This window comes from Pogona vitticeps, chromosome 1 (genome assembly GCF_051106095.1).
Source record: "Pogona vitticeps strain Pit_001003342236 chromosome 1, PviZW2.1, whole genome shotgun sequence".
NCBI lineage: Eukaryota > Metazoa > Chordata > Lepidosauria > Squamata > Agamidae > Pogona > Pogona vitticeps.
Genome location: NC_135783.1, coordinates 186,850,541 through 186,864,389, shown reverse-complemented (window position 1 = coordinate 186,864,389; position 13,849 = coordinate 186,850,541). Strand labels below are relative to the sequence as shown.

The 13,849-nt window shown below is 43.4% G+C and overlaps 1 protein-coding gene across 2 annotated transcripts in view; it reads right to left on the bottom strand.

Annotated features, from left to right (window-relative positions):
- The window catches only part of DNAH7 (dynein axonemal heavy chain 7), a 191,915-nt gene extending 180,353 nt beyond the window's left edge, over nucleotides 1-11,562 (bottom strand). The window contains exons 1-2 of one of the 2 annotated variants that reach the window (XM_072979520.2): nucleotides 11,423-11,562; nucleotides 3,817-3,882 (exon numbers count right to left, since the gene is read on the bottom strand). In XM_072979520.2, the coding sequence (XP_072835621.2) occupies nucleotides 3,817-3,882; nucleotides 11,423-11,437 (81 nt within the window). In that variant the 5' untranslated portion in view covers nucleotides 11,438-11,562. The remainder of the gene's footprint in view (nucleotides 1-3,816; nucleotides 3,883-11,422) is intronic. The other variant, XM_072979522.2, reaches the window with a different exon arrangement.
- Nucleotides 11,563-13,849: the final 2,287 nt, after the last annotated feature.

The window sequence follows — 13,849 nt, the reverse complement described above, 5'->3', positions numbered from 1 at the left end:
TTGGAAAATCTTGTCACTTTTCTTTGATGGAAAATTAGACATGGGGACGAATATAAAAACAAATCACAATATTCGACTAATATGGATATTAATCATTTCATATTTGTGAGGTCCAGAGACCCTGATGAATACAAAGCAACGAATATAACCCTTTTATATTCGTCCCTTCGTCTTTCCCTCTCTGCTTATGCCCTCATGGATCAGCTGTTCCTTGGAGGCATAGGCAGAGAGGGGTTTTCCCTTCAGGTGGCTTGCTCACTGCCTGCCTGGAGGGAATCCCACCCCCATTGTCTTTACAGACAGCAGGTGGGGGGGGAGGAATTCTCTTGAGCAAGCCTGTCCAAAGGGAATCTCTCCCCCATTTACAAAGACAGTGGGGGAGGCGATCACTTCAGTCAGGCTTCCCCTGTCTATGCTGCAGAGGCATAGAAAGACAGGAGAAGCCTGAGTGAAGGGTTTCTCCTCCTCTTTGAAAAAGTGGGGCGGGGATCCCTTTGGGAAGGCTTGCCCAAAGGGACGTCCGTCCCCACACTGCTGTTTGCAATGAAACAGAAGCTAGGCTACTGGAACAGAGACCGCCATTCCAGCAGCCTAGCTTTCATTCCAGCAGAGGCGGCGACAGAGCAAGAGGAGACAGCAGGACAAAGTAAGTGACAGGGCAGTAGAAAGGGGGTGGGGGCAGGCTTGGGACGTGGGGGGCTCAGCTTAATTTATTTAGACAGGTTCACAGGCTGTCTAAAAAGAGACTCAACGAACTGACAGATTGGTTTGTAGTTTGTTGGTTCACTGGGGGGAAATTTTGGCAGTTCATGCCCACCTCTGTGGGAAATGAATGCAATGGTCTTATAATGACTGCAGTTTTTCAGCATCCCTAAGCTTGATTTAAATTTCCCTTTCGTTTCTTAGAACTTATGAAAGACAACTGTTTTTTTCTCCCTTTCTTATATTTCTTTGAACAGATTATTGCAATAGTTTTCTATCTCCTTGTATGCAAATTGCTGAAAAGTTCCACTTAAGATTCTGACCCTATTTCTGTCATTTTTCACTTTTGTTTCTCATCTGTCATTAACGACTGTAAGGGTTTCATCATTCATCTAGCAAGGCATTTCTTCTCTTTTGGCTACAGAAATTTTCCTTTTGAATTCTTCCCTAATAATATCTCTAGTTTCAACCCACAGGTTTTTTATTTCACAGTCAAATTGGTTTAGTAATTTGTTATTTACATTCATCAAAAATCTCATTTAAATTCTGTTTTGGCACTAACACTTTTTAAGTGTTTTTCTTCAGCTTTACTCTAATTTTTATTATTAACAGTTTGAGTTCTACACTACATTCTGCTTCTGTTCTTATTTTTCCAAGCAGAATAGTGCTTCTCCACAAAAGCTTTCAATTGGTAGATTAATTTAAATGATTATTATTCAGTCTTCCCAGAAGACCTTCTCCTCTTACTATTCCAAGAAATCTATCTGACATTATTCTGTCAGACTTTTCATTATAGCCCCCGACTGCATGTGCTCATCTCACCTCAGTATTAGAACCAAGCTCTCTGTGGAATTGGTTGTTCTCAGAGTAAAATCCTTTGTGATTATTTAACTGATAATTAGTTGACAGTCCACTTTAGTTCACTCATACCAAGCACTACAATGCGTAAATGTTTCACTTCTTGTTTTACAGTTTCAAATTTACTTTGATTCATACTTCTCACATACCATGTTCCAACTGTATCACTTTTCCAGCATCAGACTTTCTGTTTCGTTCTACACAAATTGAAAACTACATGTCCTTTTGCCTTTAATTCAGTTGCTTCATTAGCCACCGTTCCCTTCGTATTTCTTCTTGTTCTTCCCCAACAGCTGGTTGAATGTCTTCTGACCTGGGGAATTTTCCAATACTGTTCCTTCTTTCATTCATGATTATCTCACCACAGGGTTTTCAAAGCATATAAAATTCAGAAATAATTTACCATCCTCTCCTTCTGTGCAGTATTAACAAGAGCGCGCATGATTACTTTGTCTGAGCACATGAGCCAAAAGAAAGAGGGGAAAAAACATTCAGCCTTGGGTGGCCCTGCTAGGAGTTCAGGCTCATTTGTCTCAGTTTTCCTGTCATACCCAAACTCCTCGCCACATGAAGGTGTGCATTTGGGGGATACCCCCCAAATGGACAGGTCTAAATCCATAAACCTGCATGAACATGATGATACCAATAAGGGTGCGAATATGAATGTACATCAGACTTGGCAAAACAGGCAGAATGATACTGACATGGATTTCGCCTGCTGGATTAGGGTAACTACCATCTCCCTAATCTAGTAATCTGTTTGTGATCCCAGGATAGGCTTTATTGTCCTGGACAACTTATACCACAAACAGAAACCTGCGTTTGGGGGCTGTCACGTGGGGACAGTACATACAGATCTGCCTTATGTACACTTAATCAGCAGCTGGTGTCACCAACCTGCAGGTGGCTACTGGCCCACAGAACGGCTCGTATTACTCAGACAGCCCCAAACACCCAAGCAATGCCATGTACCAATCCAAGACATTCCTATATGATAAACATGGATTTGCATCCCAGCCTTTTTAAAGGCAATGAAACTGACAGCCATTATAAGTGGGTTTTTTACTCATGCACAGCATTACAGTCATGCAATGTTTTGCTATTTATAGCTCTCCTTGGTAACAGCGCACTGATACCTTCTGTAAAATGAGGCCATGGTTCACCAGGAACGTTATCCGAACAAGCTTTATTGCTTTAGGTCATCACAATATATCAAGAGCAACCCAAAACATATATAGCACTGATATAACACATTTATACATAAATATCAGATGACATAGCTTCCCTTCTTTCATCAGACTTTTGATGCTTGATGCATATTTTCTTTGCTGCCAAAACAAATTTTGCTACTTGATAGGTAGCTGTTACATCCCTACCTACAAGCAACGCACAAAGTTGAGCTAAGGGGTGGGAGGGTGTCTATCACCCAGGAGTCTGAGAATGCCAGCAAGACGTTGACTTCCAGGGTGCTCGTATAAAGAGCAACTTTAAAAAAAAAGGAAGACATCTTCGATTTCTCCTGATAAACAAATACAGAGTCTTTGATGAAATGGAACACTGTCAGATCTCCCCTCCAACATGGCAGATGGCATACACAGAAAAACGCAAAGCTGTGTCACCGTTGCCTGTTCTGGTGGACGGGTGGGGCAACCAGCGTGGTGTCGCCGTTCAGAATGGCATACTACGGCCAGGAAGACCCAGATTCTAATACCCGCTCAGACACAAAGCTCCCTGAATCGTCCTGGGCAAGAGAGGGTCCGTGTCAGACTCACCTACCTAACAGGAGTTGTTGTGAAGTGGTCGTGGGGGAGCCGTGCCTGGGGATGAAGAAAGGCAAGACAGAAGCACAACACACACAAATCACCCTTTCAAGAGGTTTGCAGTGGGGCACCTCGCATGCATTTTCGGGAGTGCAAGGAGGAACTACTGGCAGTTTGATTGTTTCGGACCTCCGGTCCTAGGAGTCCAACTCAGCTTGGATGATAAGGGATTATGGGAAATGCGGTCCAAAACATCAGGAGAGGCAAAAGGTTCCCCACTCCTGCACTGTAGCTTTCTCCATGTTTTGGATGCTATGCTGTTTATTTATTTTAATGATTTAAAATATTTTTACCCCACCTTTTCTCCTTAAAATGGACCCAAGGCAGCTTACAACAATTAAAAGACAACATTTAAAAGCTAAAAACAGTGAGCAATCAAATATTTAAAAAGAATTAAAAGGTTTAGCCAAGAAAAAAAATATGTTTTTTCAATTACCTTATCTACTTGCGGTAAAAATTTTGTCGTAGTTTTTTCTAATTTCCCTTTGTTGGGCAGTTTGGGCTGTGGAGAAAATATAAAAATAGACAAAGCAAGGTGTGTTTATAAATAAGTGTCACCTGTAGGATGAACATTTTAAAACATGCTTAAGGCCGTCATACGTATCACCCTCGCTAGAGGGTAAGCCCCAGAGAAGAGAGGGTCTTATCTCTGAATAAACATGCACAGGCTTCTGCTAATACTCATTAGGTACACAACCGGTGTGTTTTGCAGGATGCAGGCCAGAGATGCTCAGGATCCCAAGGTTGTCAGGATCATGACATCTCTCCCTTGCAGTGGAAACAGCTAAATTTTGCTCCAGGTTGACTGATTGTATAGGCAGGCAGGCAGAATCTTTCCTTCTCTGATTTTCTCCTTGACAACGACGACAAAAATGAAGGCAGTGACAAGCCCTTTCTCTAGTTCGCTGAGAGTGTCAAATAAAGATAGGAAGCTGTCTTCTGCCAGATACAACACTAAACCAGGAAGGAGCTGCAAACAGGCACAACCAACAATAACTGAATTATTCTTAACAAGCCAGGATTCTTGCACATCCTCGGATTGTCTTGTTGTAAACGTACTCTACCAAGTGTGATGTAGTGGATAGAGTGATTGACTAAGATACAAGAGGCCTGGGTTTGAATCCCTGCTCAATCATGGAAGCTCAGCGGGGATTGCAAATTGCAAAACCACTCCCTAAATATCTCACTTACATTGAAAACTTTATTAGTCAGTTCCATCCTGACAGCACATAAATAACAAATACATTCATATTTCCAACTTACTTCCTTGTATCTGCTCCCCACATGTCAGTATGCTCCACTTTTTTTTGGGGGGGGGAATTAAAAGCTGTACATTTTAATGGCATTGTTGTGCTAGCAACACTAACAAGATGGGGGTTTTACAAGAGCTGCTGGATCCTAAATACTTTTGCTCCATTGAAAATTCCTCAGTGCGGAAAGGACACTTGACTAATTAGGACCCATTCATTCACTTTCCTCCATATTTTGAAACAAGGAACTGAAGAATGATTCAATTATCAGAGCAGATCATTGGCTCTCAAACAATTTACCAGGCGCATCTTCTGAAATGAAAACAATGAAGTTCTCCAAAACATGGGTTCAAACGTGGTGCCTCATCCATTCTAATAACGTTGGGCTTGTATCCTGCTGCTTAAATGTGAAGCCAAAAGGAAACCATGTAAGTGTCCTTCCCTACTCCAGCACTTCCCCGTTGCATAAACAGTTGCATGAGCAGTCGGGCAGCCACTGTGAGAGTGTGAATGCAACTTAATCCAGAGCATTCTGTCAGAGCAGGGGATGTTTACATGACTTCTCTTCACGCCACAAATGCACAACAGAATACCAGCCTTGGGGTTTTATAGCCAAGCAACACCTGTCCAAAACTACTGGTGGCCCATGGACTAAGCCTTGGGGGGGGGGGGGTCTGATCAGCTTTATGTTTATCTGATTTGGCTTTTTGCAGTATATGTCAGTACTTGAAGCTCTGCGTTTAATTCTGTTTTATGTATATGGCTTGATGCTGTAACAATAAAAGTACTGTATGTATATACCGTATGTATGGGAGGAATCCTCGCCTATTCCCCCGTGTGCATTCTAATGCACAGTTGAGTCCCTACATGAACAGGTTTTCCCATTCAGTTCACTGGGAAATCATTTACAGTGGTGCCTCGCATTACGACGTTAATTCATTCCAGCGAAATTGCTGTAGAACGAAAACGTTGTAATGCGAAAAGAAAAAAAACATTGAAACGCATTAAAACCCGTTTAATGCGTTCCAAAGGGCTGTAAACTCACAGTCCAGCGAAGATCCTACATAGGGTGGCCATTTTCGCTGTCTGTGCAGCGAGGAATCCATCCCAGAAAACAGCGGGGGGCCGTTTTGTTTACCCGGTGGCCATTTTGAAACCACCGATCAGCTGTTGGAAAATCATCGTTTTGCGAAGAATCGGTTCCCGAAGCAGGGAACCGATCATCGCAAAGCGAAATTCCCCCATAGGAAACATCGTTTTGCGATCACAAAAGCGATTGCAAAAAGTTCATCGTAATGCGGTTTTGTCATTAAACGGGGCAATCGTAAAGCAAGGCACCACTGTATATGTGCCAAAAGCGGTGGGGGGGGATGAACTAACAGAAAAAAATTGCAATTTGAAGTTATATACTAAGAAGTAAGGAAGCCACAGAACAGTCTCAGCTACCTGTTGTCAGTAAACTACCTGTTGTCACATAATGATGTGTTCTTCTAATACTTTTACTTAACCAATTAATATTGTGTGTTGTACGCTGGATGAATAGCTCAGTGAGCTGGTTATATGGCTGTGGAGCCAGAGGCTAGGATTTTGATTCCCCACTTCCTGTGCCTCCTGGGAGAAGAGCCAGCCTGTGTGGCCTTGGGTGAGCTGCATAGTCCCAGAGCACCCCCAGAAGAAGAGAATGGTAAAACCACATCTGTATATTATCTATCTAGAAAACCCTGGAAAGGGGTCACCGTAAATCAGAATTGACTTGACACATCATCATCATAATTAATACAATTACAATTTGGGAAGAAAATACAAAAGCAAGTTTCCAAACGCCAAGAGGAGCCCCATGTAACCTATTTTATGCCATAAATGTGTTCCCTCTACATTTAAAATGCCTATAGAAGTAAGAGGGAAATTCTGGCCCTTTAAGATGTTGTGAGGACAGAAACCCTCGTGCAAACTGTCTGCTTAAGTTTACATTTCAAAAACTAATTTAAAAATTATACGAACAGCTGCAAGGAAGATTAGATCCTTTTTAAAAAGCTTGACTTTGAAGAGCTGGGGGTTGTATTTTTGTTTTCCTAGAGGCTGTCATCCTGCAATCAACTTTCCACTAATGAGACGAATATATTAAAGTCTCCTTCAACAAATATGGCTACGCCACCTGCTCCTTCCTCAAACAACATGAATGTTTAAGTAAATGTCAGAGAGGGAGGAAAAAAGGCAGTTCAAAAAAAGAGAGAACGCTAATCCAGTCTATCTCATCTATTTACTTTATGCAGAAAAACAAAAACAAAAAGTTCTAACCACTTCAAAGGGAGCAAAAAAAAACAAAAACAAATGGTGCCTTTTCTGAGAAACATTAAGTAACAAGACTTGCTTCGCTGCCGTCTGGGACCAAGCTAGTGAAAGAAGGCCCTCTGCTGCTGAAACATATTATGTACGCATTCTTCACACCGTGGACCTCGCCTCCCAACCCTGACGGGTCTTCTGCCAATTTATTTCTCGTAGCAGGTTGCCCTGCATCTGGTTTCAAAGTCCGATTTCTACACTTCTTTCTAGCTGGACGCGTGCACCGAGCCAAAGCAACCAACTCATTGCAATCATCAACACGAACAAACCAGAGAGTTTTACTGCGCATCCTGGCAGGCTATTCCCATGCACGGTTCATGGCCAGTCCTCCCTTTGGTGGGCCTCCAAGTCTTCTCTGACCCCACCGGTAACGCAATTTCAGCCAGGAAGTCAAAACATTCCTGCTTTAAAATGCACTTAACGCTGTTGCTCCATCTTTCCGGTGGGTTATGAGATTTGACGCTGTGCGCTTTTGGCTTCATCGTTCCATTCAGTGGAGCTTTGTGGAAGTCAGAGTGGTGTAACCGACAGCGTGTCGGAGTACGGAGAACGGGTTCAAATCCCCATTCAGCCACGGAAACCCATGGTGGGTGGCAAGAGTAAACCTCTCCTTAAACTGTTCACATACCTCGAAACTGTTAACTAGGGTTACCGCAAGTCAGAAGTGACTTGATGGTACACAACAACGTCTGTTTCAGTGAACAGCTGTTTAAAAAAATGCCGTTTGCATTTGCTAAACTACCTTGAGCAGCACCTTTTTGAAGAGAGGAAAAGTAGGGGATAAATTCCTTCACTATGCAAGCCTGACCTACTATTCTAAGGGGCATACAAGGCGGTATTGAAGGTGCTGAGCACAATATGGAGCAATAAGCAACTACCACGGGTGTTGGCAGGTCTTTGGATCCAAGTCCCAAGTCCTAATCTGAGTCTTTGGTACCAAGTCCCAAGTCCGAGTCCCTATTAAAAACAAGCTTCTTCCCCCAGAAAAAAAAGGAAGGGGTGGTTGGGTTCCAAGTCGGAAATCAAGCCCAAGTCGAGTCACTGGTGCGACTTAAGTCCAACTTGACAATGAGTCCCACGACTTGAGTCCCGTCCCTGGCAGCTGTCTCAGGTCTTATGTTGCTGCTGTTCTGCAGCCCACTAATGTATAGAGGCTTTCCCCACGGAACCCACTATGTTCCTAGTAAAGGCCATGCAGAGGTCCAGGCAATGGGGCAGTAGAAGCGGAACAGAAAAGCAGGAAATATATGCATGAAAAGGAAGAGTGCAGGATCATAAGCTTCTAGGAGGCTTCACATCTGACAATGAGCTGGCAAATGGATGTAAGTGAAGAAGGTGAGAATTATCTACAGTATATCGAACCATCTTAATGCACCAGGAATTTTCAGCAGGAGCTAACCAAATGCTTTTAGGATGGTGTTCTATGATTTCAAGGCACGAGCAGCTGACTCAGACCTCTTGTCTAACCCAGATATCTCTGTGATAAAGCCCAGATTCCTCCCCTAATTTATTAAGTGGGTGCAAACTTCTCTGCCCATTTCATAGTTTTGATGATACAAGAACTGCTGTCTACGGTAAATCATGCAGCAAGACACCGATTAGTGCCACAGCATGTTTCCAAGTATCTGCTGCTGTTGAATCCTGTGGAGGAAGCTATTGAAGAAAGCTAGTCACAGGGTGGAGACGCGCACTATATGGAACAAAATGTTAGTAGGGATATGGGGAAACTGCGAGCTAAACTACAAGCCAGGTTAAGTGGATAACAGGCAATTGACACTGACTTTCTTTTCTATTACTCCTATTCTCATTTAAGAGTTGCAAGGCCCACCACACATAGGCAACAGAGATTTGAATCTCCTCCTCTCTCAAAAACCTTCACACAACAAACCTACCCAAGGGCAAAAAGAGAGAAAGGCCTCAGTGGATGCTACGTAATACAACCTACTCCACCCCCTCCAACAAGGGGATCAAAATTAAAATAACAGAACAGCTGGTGGGTGGGTGTAAATCTACCTTATCCTCATGTGCTGAACCTAATTCACACTGGGCCCATATCCTTATCTGGGCGCGGAGAGGAAAGCCAATCACGATATGCAGTTTCGACCATTAAATAGCAAAGAAAGTAAGGAAGGGAATCCATTTTGGAGAAGTGCTAATAATTTTTAAATAACCTAACATCTAAACATTTGTATTTTTAACAAAATGTTGTTCTGCATTTATTTATTTATTTATTTATTTATTTATTGGACTTATATATCGCCCCATAGCGCTACAAGCACTCTCCGGGCAGTTTACAATTTTTAATTATACAGGCTACACATTGCCCCCCCAGCAAGCTGGGTACTCATTTTACCGACCTCGGAAGGATGGAAGGCTGAGTCAACCTTGAGCCGGCTACCTGGGATTTGAACCCCAGGTCGTGAGCACAGTTTTAGCTGCAGTACAGCGTTACTACTGCAATATACCTGCGTAGTGACTTCAATGGGATTACAGTTGCAATGTAAGGAAAGGTGCACCCAAGACCATTTCACAATAATATTTTTTGTAAGCATGTGCCTAAATGTGTAAAATATGAATGTGACAACAACATACATGACACGTTATATAAAGAACAGCAACAGGAAGATGGGTTTATCCATCAGCAATTACGTCATTGTTATCTGCCGTCAAGTCACCCCCAACGTATGGCAACCCCATCAATGAGCAATAGTCTTTTAGGGAGCCAGTCCATCTCATGTTTGGTCTTCCTCTTTTCCTAGTGCCTTCCACTTTTCCCAGCATTTTTGTCTTTTCCAGGGAATCCTGCTTTCTCATGATGTGCCCAAAGTAGGGCAGCCTCAGCGTCAATATTTTTGCCTCTAGAGATCGCTCAACTAGAAGCCACCATTTTAAATTTAACTCTAAGCTTCCTACAGTCCAGCAGCGTAATGCTCTATTGGAAGTTGTGATGCACTGTGGGAAATTTAAAACAGTTGTCATCTAGCAAAGTTGGGGACCGTGGAGAATACTATGTCAAGGATTTCCTGATCTAGTCATCAGGATCTAGTCATCAGATCTACCGTGTTTCTCCGAAAATAAGACAGGGTATTATATTAATTTTTACTCCAAAAATGCATTAGGGCTTATTTTCAGGGGATGTTTTATTTTACAGTCATGTCATCCATCGTCTTCTGGTTGCTGCACAATGGTGGAGGGCGGGGTTTCACTTACCTGGGGCTTATTTTCAGAGTAGGGCTTATATATTATGAGCATCCTGAAAAATCATACTAGGTCTTATTTTCAGGTTAGGTCTTATTTTCGGGGAAACAGGGTAGTCATTGGATCTGGTCATAAAGATGTGATAAAATCCAAGACTGGCCAGAGTTCCCCTATAAGCACATGCTCAGTGGTAACCCCCCAACCACTTGTCCAGAAAAGCTTAAGGCAGTGGTCCCCAACCTTAGGCCTCCAGATGTTTTTGGAATACAACTCCCAGAAGCCTTCACCACCACCTCTGCTGGCCAGGATTTCTGGGAGTTGAATTCGAAGAACATCTGGAGGCCCAAGGTTGGGGACCAGTGGCTTAAGGGACAGATGGCTCAGGACTAGAGTTGTAAAATTTCCAGAAATTTTGAAACCATATAAAATTACTTTGGAAAAAAAACTGTTTTCCCCCCCAATTTTTTCAGTTTTCCCCTCAGGCCCCTGGAAAAATGGGAAAAACAGGATGGGGGGAACAGTCCCCCCCCCCAAAAAAAAGCTGTTTTCTATGGCTTCAAAATTTCCAGAAATGTTACATCTCTACTCAGGGCTGAGGCTAAGAAGCCCTCTAAATTTGGGCGTGAGATACCCCTGCCTGAAGCATTTTCCCAAGAGCAAAAATCCAACCCAAATTAGGTAAGACCTTCTTTATGGGAAACAGGGCACCAGTCTCAATGCCCTGATAAAACAGTCTCTTTCTGTTCCTAAGGATCAAGCTGCAACTTGCATGTAACTTCTGAAAAGAAATTGCTTAGGACAGGATGAAACCACCACCACCACCACCCGATCCTCCAGATGTTATTAAGACTCTAGCTCCCATCAGCCCTAGACTGCAGAGCAGATGATGAGCGATCATCCTAGGGTCAGTCGTTCAGCAACAGCTGGAGAGCCCCTGGGAAGAAGCATCAGCTCCAGCTGAACTCTGCAGTTGGCGGGAACCGAAACAGTGACAGCTGGGGATTATGGGCGTTGTAGTCTAAAACCAACTCTCCCAAGCTCCGCTTAAAGGAGTTAGAGCAAGCCAAGCGCTTTCTCCCACTCGCCCTCCTCCTCTGTCCGACTGAACAGGGAGACACGTGAAAAAGGAGAAAGCACAAGGTTTCAGACGCTGAAGTCTGACTCGGGTGTTATGATGAGGGGGAAGCCTGGAGAGGAGGAGGAGGGAGGGACGGACCGACGTTTGTTTACACCCCCGACCCCCTCCCTCACCTGCTCGTTGCTCATGGCGGGACAGTGCTCGGCTTGTGCCTCCGCTGAATGTAACAAGGGGGAGGGGGGGACGAAAAAAGGCGGCGGCGGCGGAAAGCCCCTAAGCTGAGACGCTGCCGCCGCGTCACCCCAGCTTTCCCTGCAGGATCGGTCCCGCAGAATGTTGTGGAGCCGGGGGGGGGATGCCCCGTTGCTTGGCAACAGCACCAGCTCCGCACACGCCCTCCCGGCCTCGCCCCGCCCCGCATCTCCGCGGAACGAAATCTCGGGCTTCCAATCCGGCTCTCACATTTCGAGGTTTTCATTGGTTGGCGGGAAAAGGGGGCGGGTCTCTGAAGCGGGTCGCGCCCCCAGTCCGACGTTTTCTGGAGGAAATATTTATTGATGGGGGGGAGAGGAGGTTATATTCCTCCCCCTTGGTGAAAATGTTTGGGGTGTTTTCTTTTGCACGATTACTTGGACTTCATTTAAGTGCTGGCGGGGATTGCTCTTTGTGGCTTGCCAGAGCTTCTTTGCTATTGATAGTTTTAGAGGAGGTAGCTATGTTTTCTGTCTCCTGGAGGAAAGTTTACAACAGAACCCTAAAACACATAGGCCTTAAGTTGCTACCTTTATTTATTTATTGAAAATATTTTTAGCCCGCTTTTCTCCTTGAAGAGGACCCAATGTAGCTTCCACAACTAAAGTATTTAAAGTTGAAAACAGTTGAGTATACAACAGTGGTTAACCTTATTAAAATACAATATTTAAAACTACGAACAATGAATAAAGAGGCATCTTACATCAGCAGGCAATATTAAGGCAAAGCTGAATAAGTATACTTTTAAAAAAATAAATGCCACTCTGAGAAATGGAAAATACAAGTACTAAAAATCTAATCAAAGCAATAATGCATAGCAATCTATCTAAAAATCACCCATTATCCAAGAGTTAATGAATATTGAGAATGTTCTGCTTGTGAAACTGATATTTCATTCCACATGTCATTCTGCTTTCATATGTTTGAGGACGTGGATGTATCCACGGAAGCTCATATTAAAATATAGTTAGTCTTTGAAGTGCCCAATGTTCTTGTCCTGTTTTGTTTCTTTGGATTTTGCTCTCTGCTAGACAGAAATTCAAACTGGGTGGCAGATAGGTTCTGTAGAACAATATTGTGATATTATCTGTAGGATTGTTGTGATCACCTGTATCAATATCAATAGTAATTTTAATGTTCGGGTTTGACAGCAATTTTATAAATTCTACTTGTTACTACAACCAGAACAAGTAGGATTTGTGTGTGCCATGGTGATCAGTGGCATCATACATACAGCTAAGAGAGGAGTGAATGCTTCCACAAAAAATAATGGAGAATTCCCTGATGGAGTAGCTAAACTTTGCCTGTTGAGCTGGAGAGAGTCAACTGATTCCATATTCCCTGAGATTGACCCAAAAACCAGAACACCTAAGTTGATTCTTAAAAGTTTGTAGTTCTCCATCTTGGAATTACAGTGGTGCCTTGCTAGACAATGATAATCCGTTCCACTGAAATCGCTGTTTAGTGAAATCATTGTCTAGCGAAAAGCATTTCCCCATTGGAATGCACTGAAACCTTTTAATGTGTTCCAATGGGGAAGAATCGTCGTTGTCTAGCGAAGATCATAGGAAAGCCGCTTTGCGAACCACCGATCAGTTGTTTAAATTGCTGTCTTGCGAAGCTCAGGTCCCCCAAAACACCTGTTTCGTGAGCGTGGAGGAAGCTGTCAAAATCGTTGTCTAGCGAAAATCGGTTTGCGAAGCAGGGACCAAACATAGGAATCACAGTTTTGCGAATCGCTATAGCGATCGCAAAAAGTCAATGTGTAGCGAAAAAAACTATCATGTGGGGTAACTGTCTAGTGAGGCACCACTGTATACCTCTAGTTTCTGCACTGAGCTGCCAAATCTGTAAGAGACTCTCATTTTCTCTCCCCACCTCCCCACCCCCAGTTCTGCAGTGCCCAGCCTGATAAAAAAAATCTTGCCAGGTTCACGTTTTTACAGTTTCTCAGGGGTTCCAGAAAGATAGTACCCAAACGCTGTTACTAGCATATTTGGTTTTACTAAGGGCTCGTCCACACTGCTCATTTTGGAGCAGGCAGCTACAGACTAAGTAGGGTTGCCTGAGGTTGGGTGGAGGTGCAATATGCCACTTGGTGTGACCCTCACATCCAAGTGGCATTGTCATAGTTCAAGTGACCCTATTTGGTCCAGTGCCTTGTGTTTTGAATTTCTGATATTGTGAGTTGACTTAAAAAGCAAGCCACTTCAGGATATCACCAGACTGAATATTTCCTCTGCTCCTCAGCAGAGGGGCATTGAATGTGATTTTTTTTTCCAGATTGGTGTACCATCACCAATGCACTGCACCACTTATAAAGCAATAAAAACATTGTGTGTGTGTGA